Source organism: Hydra vulgaris, chromosome 14 (assembly GCF_038396675.1).
Source record: "Hydra vulgaris chromosome 14, alternate assembly HydraT2T_AEP".
NCBI classification, from domain to species: Eukaryota; Metazoa; Cnidaria; class Hydrozoa; order Anthoathecata; family Hydridae; genus Hydra; species Hydra vulgaris.
In genome coordinates, this window is record NC_088933.1 from 19,431,804 (window position 1) to 19,440,353 (window position 8,550).

The 8,550-nt window shown below is 32.2% G+C and overlaps 1 protein-coding gene across 1 annotated transcript; it reads left to right on the forward strand.

Annotated features, from left to right (window-relative positions):
- The first annotated feature begins 3,376 nt into the window (after positions 1–3,376).
- LOC136090680 (uncharacterized) lies at positions 3,377–5,378 on the forward strand. The gene is made up of 2 exons (XM_065817521.1): positions 3,377–5,073; positions 5,197–5,378. The coding sequence occupies exon 1, from the start codon at positions 3,463–3,465 to the stop codon at positions 4,927–4,929; it is 1,467 nt and encodes a 488-aa protein (XP_065673593.1). The 5' UTR covers positions 3,377–3,462; the 3' UTR covers positions 4,930–5,073; positions 5,197–5,378.
- The last annotated feature ends 3,172 nt before the right edge of the window (positions 5,379–8,550 follow it).

The window sequence follows — 8,550 nt, forward strand, 5'->3', positions numbered from 1 at the left end:
GAAAAAGCTCTTTCAGATTCAACCGAAGTCGATGGGATGGTCATCAAAGCATTAAATAATTTGTCCAAATTACTGGTGCGCTTTCCGGTAATTTCGAAAATATTCATTTCTTTTATGATGTTTTTAACATCATAGGAAATGTATTCTGCACTCTCGATTCGCGTTACATTCAAAATTGCATCATCCAATTTCTGTTGGAGGTTAGAAGACCTAGTTAAGTGAATTGGCTCTTCCAACATTAAAGCACCACCCTCATCATCACTACTATTAATTATTTCTTCGATATCAGCAGAAGTACTTCTTGCGCCAGTATCCGAATCGGAAATAAAAAGTTTAGCAAATAATTTCTTAGCTGTTGAATATAATGCAGATTTAGAAGGCAATGTCATTACCGAATCTATTTCCGATGGATATTGATAATTTTTCGGATTATTTAAATATTTTACTAAACCAACTAAATTTTTATTCCGTCGTTCGACTACTCTCTGTCGCACAGATTGAAGCATTTTAGAAGAAAAACTATTTTTATTCTTGCTCAAGTCATCCAGTATGAATAATAATACACCCTCTGCTTCAAGTAGTGTGGCGTTTCTTCGCCCAAGTCTTTCAATGCCAATTTTTAGTGGTTGCAACGCCGTTATTACAACGTTAATTAGTAAATATTCTTGCTCCGAAATGTTGTCAAAATTAAGAGTTCGCAATTTTAAGTCCATTAAGGCTTTCAATATACAAGTTTTTAAGGCAATAAATCGTTCGAGCATTGCAAGAAGGCTGTTCCACCTTGTTTTTACATCCAGTATCAACTTAAGTTCTTTATTGTACTTAATTCTAACGTATTTTTGGAGAATTTCATTTTTAAGTGATGATTTACGAAACATTCGCACCATTTTTCGGACTTTCTGAATTATTTGAGCAATACTAACACTATCTTGTAGCTCATCATTGAATTCTACGTTTCTTAAATTAAATAAATCGCCGTATTGACTTGATTGACAATCAAATGAAGTTACATACTCGCTGTCGATCTCTTCATTCTCGTTCTCACTCTCATCATCTTCACTATTATTGTCTTCTTCCAGATTTTGACTATCAAATTCGTTATGCTCACTATCTGATGCATCTAAAATTCTAGCTTTTTTGTAGAGAACATCACAAACTGATAAATGCAGACCATGTGCATAACATAATTGGTGCTCAATACCGCTTAATCTTCCAAATTTTTTCATAACTGAGCACCGTCAGTTACACTAGAAATTATATGGTTCTTTGTAGATAAATTAAATTCCGATAATTTAGTTTCAACCATCTCAACTATTTTTTCCGCAGGAAGTGCACCGAATATTCTAATCATGCCCAGGTTCCAAAACTTAGTTAAGGAATGCACATTTATATTCATATAGCGACGGTTTTTTAACGAAGTGTATTCGTCCATCGAAATAGAGAACCTTGCGCCATCTGAAATTAGCATAGTCATTTCCTTAATCACAACTTGTTTTGCTAAATGGTATTTGCTTTTTACCATACTCATAACATGTGAAGGGTTTTTAGGTAATATCATACCTTTATCAGATAAAGTTTTTCTTATATATTCGGATTTTGTAATGCTATTAATAGAAAATCCATCGACAGCAGCCATCTTTGAAACAATTTCTTCAATAGATTTCTCTTTTACAAACGAAGTGATTTTACGTTGGACATTTCCTAAAAGCTGTGTTTTCTTCATGTGGTCTTTTCTTATTAACTTCAATTTCAATTTCCTTGTGAACATTTTTTAAATGACGAAGAAGTCCACTTGTAGAGAATCCTTTACACATTATTGTTGCTTTGCATTTATTGCAAATAGCTGATTCTGTTTTTTTTTCGCGTGTAAAATATTTCCAAGCTTTTGATCCACTTTCACTTGCCATGATAGGGTTATCTAATTTGATATTTTACATTATAGCAATGAAAAATGAATTAAATACTGCATTATAAAAAATTTTTTATAAAAAATTTAACAACTTACAATTTGCTTTCTGATCCTGAAACTTCGATTAAATCAATAAATCAAGGCCAATAAATCAATTAATTCTATCTAGGTAATATATAAACCTAAACGAAAATTTATTGCCATCTATATTATGTTTTTTAATTAAGCGAAAATCTCGGGAAATTTGGGTCGAAATCTTGGGATTGTGGGATGCAATTTTACTACCGGGATCCCGGGAAAACGGGATCCCGGAATCCCGTTTAAGAAGCCCTAGTCGCTACATGTAAAAAAAAAAGGAAAAATAAACATTTTGAGTGGGCATTTTAACTTTTATATAGACTTGTTCCTTGTAACTTAAGAAGTTTAAAAATTTTTACGTGCCACTTGGAAACTGCTTATAACTTTAGTTAGAGACAAAAATAAATGCAACTTATTGAAAGGATTTCAAGTATAAATTATCCGCCATGTTGTTTACAAATCGAATACCGCAAAGCATTGATTTAGTTTTTACAAATTATTGACAGGGGGTTAATAATATGTAAAATTAAATGTTTTAAATATAATTATTTAAATATATTTAAGCAAAATTTTATAAACCTTTTTCGAAAACAAATTTTTTTATAATAGTTTTTTAATATTGTATTAAAGTAATAAAATAGTTGTAATTTAATGAATTTAAAAAAGAAAATTTGTTCCCGTTATTTGTTTACGTTAAAAAATGTTTACTTTTCAAAAACTGTTTACCAAAAAAACGTGTTTTATTTATTTTTATTTGTTTACTAATATTAAAGTAAATAATGGCGAGTAGCAAAAAAACACAGCATCTTAATCTAGTTCCTAGAAAAGAATTTAAAAATGCTTGCATACTCCATCAAGGAGAAGTTGCCCATAATAATAACAAACTGCGGGGTTTTACTGAAAATGCGCTTGCAAAAGTTAAGAATGCTTGGTAAGTCACAAACTAAATGTCCAACTCAATTTGTTTATTTATATACTGATTAAAACAATGGTACGGAAAAAACAATAAATAGCATGGATTTGATAATAATATTTTTTTTTACTATAGTCGAATTCGAAATGACTTTAAAATCATAAACATTCTACCTGATACGTGCCCAGCAACTCTCTTGTTCCATCAAAGATGTTACGATAAGTATGTAAATATAAAAACATTAAACATTCTACAACATCGGAAAAGTAGAGCAGAGAAAGACAACGAGAATGTAGGCCTGAATAATATATCCTCATCTGAGCGCAGAATCTCAGCTCGGAAAAGAGATAGATCAGGTAAATTAAAAACCTTTGGGTGGGAATTGCAAAGCAAATAATATTACCCTCAGTTTTCACGTTTTTCATTGTTTTATGTACTACTTCAAAGTTAAAATAATTCCCTTGTTTTAGGAAAAATTATTGCGGATGAAGAATGTTGCATTTGCTATTGCAAAAAGACTAATAAAGATAGGAACGGATATGAAACGCTTACAAAATGCGTAATGGAAAGTGCAGCAAACGTGTTAAAAGAAAACGCTTTAAGTAAAGCTGACAACCCACGACTCATGGCTAGTATATCAGGCACAGAATGGCAAACCATAATTTCCTTAGATTTATATTATCATCGGTCTTGTTACCTTAAATATACAAGACCCCCAAAAACTCCTTTTATTACAACAGAAGATGCAATTATGCGTTTGCTCTTCGACTATGTGAAAGAACACGTATTAGACAACTTAGAGATTATTCATACAAGTAAGCTATTTGAATTTTACAAAGAAAACTGCACAGATAGAACAAAGGTTCCAGATAGAAGGACTATACAGGATGCTGTAGTTGCAGAATTCGGCGGGTCTGTTCAGTTGTGGTCACCAAAATACGGCTATTCTTTCTTATATAACGATAGTATTGAGAAGGGAAAAATCATTGAAGTTTTTTTAAAAACAATTGAGAATCTAGAAAAAAAGAATAATTCAAAACCGATTGAACAGCTTATCGATCATGTCGCAAAAGAAATTCGCAGCGAGGTTTTGTCTATGATAAAAACATACTTTAAATGGCCTCCTAATGAAGACGAATTACTAAGAGTTAAAACTGAAATTCCACCTCTTCTGCATCAACTTTTTGCAAAAATTTTATTTCGTGCTAGAGTTAGTAAAAGAGGAATTGTCAAAATAAACTCTCTTTGTGAAGATGTTATTTATAACGTAACAAACGGTCATCATCGATGCTCTAAACACGTGTTATTAGGGTTAAGTACCAAACGAAAAACTGGATCAAAAGAGTTAGTGAAATGGCTAAGTAAATTAGGACATGGAATTTCCTATGATGAAGTAAATTATTTAGAAACATTTCTTGCACAAAATGCAATGCAAAATCAAATTTTTAAAAGTTTTTGTCCTTCTGTTCTCCAGCCCTCAAAATTTGTGACCTTTGTTTGGGACAACAACGACATAAATCCTGAAACTTTAAAAGGAACTTCTATGCACGTCACAAATGGTATTGTCATTCAGTTACAAAATATTGGTCAAGTACACAAAAACGAGGTTAACGAAATAATTTCAAGAAAAAGAGAAAGATTTTTTAAAGCAATTGAGAAAGAGTTGCCTCTGTACATAAAGCATAATCGAGAAGAACCAGATTACCTACGTAAAACAAACGCGTTATCAAAAGACAGTAAGTTACTGGTAGTTTCAGAGAAGCTGGATTTCTTTTGGACCTTACTATATCATTTTTCTAGTGATATCCCAAGCTGGACTGGGTTTAACTATCTAATTACACCTAAAAAGATATCAGAAGACATCCACACTATTAGCTATCTTCCTGCTATTAACTCATCGCCAACAAACTTGAGCACAGTGCTTGAAGTTCTGCTCCAGTCCAAAGCTAAAGCCGAGAACCTTGGTCTCTCCGAAACTGACGTTGTAATGGATCAAGCGATATATATGCAAAAGCGGTGGAAATCCTGATGAACCCTAGTCATATTGATCTTAAAAGATTTATTGTTCTCCGAATGGGTGCATTTCACACATCTTGTATTTTTCTAGCTGTTATTGGCAAAAGATTTAATGATGCCGGATTACAAGACTGGATAATTGAAGCTGATATAGCCGGTGAGTGGTTTCTTTATCTTTTTAAATTTTATTGACATTATATTACGTAGCAAATATTGCAGCAGATATTTTTTTCACCAAAGAAGGTTGAAGTAATAAAGATATTTTTTATATATTTTTAAGGTAAAAGTTCATTGGAGCGTATTTTGAAGGGAAAGCAATATAACCGTGCCGTTCGAATTTATCAATATCTGTATAATGCACTAACCCAGCTGAGGATAAAACATTTTGAAAGTTGGTTAGTTGAAAACAATCTTTCCTCGTTGAATAACTTCTCTTCCTCACCTGAGTTCATTACTTGTTTAACTGAGGTAAATAAATTTGCATAAGTATACTTCATGTCTGTGAATTTAATGACGATATTAAAATTGTACTTTGATTATTTCTAGACGAATTATGACAATTTGAAATCGTTGTTTGATGATGATTTCTTCAAAACTTTAGATGATCACTCAAATGTGTTAAAAGATATTGATACTTCCGGACCAACTTCCGCTTTTTGGTTTTCTTTTATTGAAATATTAAATATTTTTTTTTGCTTTGCTCCGTTCAACGAAGGTTGGTAACATTTGGAGGCAACACGCCAAATGCTACCGTGGTTTTTTGCATGTGATCGTCCGAATTATTCTCGCTTTTTAACTTTCTATTGGACCGAAATGATGCAACTTCCTAACTCATCCAAGTATTTATCAACAGTTTATTTAAGCTTGTACTCCAAAATATTTTTTTGGATTTCAACAAATTTAGTTTTAAAAATAGTTTCAAATTAAATCTTTATAACTTATTATCTTTTTAAAAACAGGGATGGAAACTTCTCCGTAAGAAGAACGAGCGGTACGTTTAACAAAGTTCCATCTGATCAATGCATTGAACAAACTATTAATCGTGATCAGAAATGCCAAGGGGGAATAAAAGGTTATAGTACGTCTGAAGGAACCATTCAACGCTGGGTACTTACAAGTCATACTGTTGCAAAATGTATTTCAATTTTGAAAAATGACATGGGAATCAAAACTAAAAAACAAACACCAAAAGATCTAAAACCATCAAGAAAAGATTTCAACAACGGATGTGTAGAGAGAGCTTTGATACTAATGACAAATTGGGGTCCTTTTGAGCAAAGAGATTCTTTGGTAAATATTTGTTCTAGAATTGAAGCACCTGATGAGTTAAAAGATAATTTATTGAATGCACAATCCATCGGGGAAGCAGAGTTTTAAAGGTTCTTTAGAGAGCGCATTCAATCTTCAACAGTTTCCTTTTACGCTCCAATCAAAAAGTGTCGTCTGCAAACATTTAACAATTTAAATTTGAAAAAAATGTATTGCCTTAAAGAGAAATCATTCAAACGAATCAGCCGAACGAAGCATGTTTGGGAGATAGTTATTGCAAGAGGTAGAGAAGGTCTAACTCTGAAACAAATACTATGTTATTCTTTGAGTCCTATCCCATGGGCGTTGGGATTACCTGATGGTAGCCTCGTCAAAACAAACAAGATGAACCTTCTTCGTAAGTTAATTTACTACTGTTATTATAGGTATTGATAAATCCTCTTATTCAATTAGAAGTTTAACTTGAAATAGTTGCTGAAAGCCGAAATCATTTGTTTGTTAAGAACATATTAGTCGTTCAAAAATAATTAATAAATACTACCTAAACACTACATTTTAGTATTTAGGTAACATTTTCAGTTTAGTAAGTTTATAAAATTAATATTAAGTTTAGTAATTTTAGTAACATTTAGGAACAATAGAATCTTCGGTGGATCGAGAACACTTTGAGGAATTTGTTTTACAGGTTCCTCTAAGTGCTGCACATGTTTTCGATGGAATGGCAATTCTGCAACAGCTTGCTAACATTAAACTCAAAACTTTTGGAGATATTTCAGAATTTATTTTAAATCTAATTCTTAAAGGATCCACAATATATTTTGTGACAGACCAATACCAACATGGCTCAATAAAATCATTCGAACGTGCTCGAAGAAGTAAATCAGGATCTCTAAATTTTAAGATTCAGCGGAGAGAACTAGCAAAACCTAAACAGACAAAAATATTTGCAAGATGCTACCAATAAGACCGAGCTCATTTCATTCCTACTAAAAGATTGGTCACATACGGAAAGGTTTGCATCACAACTTACCGGAAATGTGCTCTTTGTAAACTTGCAGTCACGATTTTATAAGTTGACATGCGAGGTTGGCGGTCAGGTTAGCTAATAAATTATTACTTTGTTTTATTTATTTACGTGGTAAAAGTTATGTCTGTTTTTGTAGCATATCTTATAAAATTATGTTATACATAAAGGTTTCAAACGAAAAAGTTGTGTCACTGCATACAACTCAAGAAGAGGCTGATACAAAAGTATTCTTGTGCTCTAAACACGCTGCATCTATTGGTTTTGAAACCGTTTGCATTCACACAGTTGACACAGATATTGCTATTTACGCTTTGTACTTCCAAAACCAACTTAAAATACACTTATTTGTGGATATTTGCGTTTCTACTGAAAGGCGGACTCTTGATATAAATCTGATTGCCTCACAGTTAGGTACTGATTGTTGCAAAGCTCTTCGTGCTCTTCGTGCATTTAGCGGGAGCGATTATACAAGTGCATTTTACGGGATTGGCAAGTCAAAATTCCTCAAACTAATGAGACAATCTGAAGAGTACAAGTCAATTTTTCCAAGGTTGGGGACTCTTTTACCTTTGATGCAACCCATTTCAATCAAATAGAAAAGTTTATATGTCAATTATATGGATTGAAATGCAGTGATACAAACGAAGGAAGATACTTCAAGTTTATTGCAAAGAAAGAAGCTCCGGAACCTCAAAAGCTTCCACCTACTAGGGATGCTCTAATGTGTCATTGCAAGAGAGTTTCGTATGTAACAGCAATTGTCAAACAATCACTAGAGGCAAATCCCGATATTCCAAAACCCAATGGATATGGATGGCGAGAAATTGGCGATCAACTTAAGGTTGAATGGATGCTCATTCCACCTGCTCCAGAAGACGTTTTGCAGTTAATTTCCTGTGCGTGTAAAAAGTCAAAATGTGAAACACTGGTTTGTCTTTGTCGATCGCATGGATTGACTTGTACGGATTTGTGCAACTGTTCGTCTTGTGAAAACACAAATGATTGGGACGACACTTTAACAGAATATTATTCGACTGATTCCGATGCAAGTTCAGGATTTTCTGAAACTGATTGAATTTATTAAATAAAAAAATTATTATTTAGTAAAAATTATTATTTAGTAAAAATTATTATTTAGTAAAAATTATTATTTAGTAAAAATTATTAATTAGTAATTATTATAATTACTCATTTAAATCAAGAAAATTTATTAAATAAAAAATCTGAATTAATTTCTAAATGTTGGCACGAAAATAAATACCTCTTAAAAAATTATAAAAACAAATGACCAAATTAAACTATCCCCATTCCAAAGAAAATTATTTCATAATTACTTTC

Bases quoted from the DNA above. Each gene is read 5' to 3' on its own strand.
- LOC136090680 (XM_065817521.1), top strand. From the start codon at position 3,463: ATGGAAAGTGCAGCAAACGTGTTAAAAGAAAACGCTTTAAGTAAAGCT.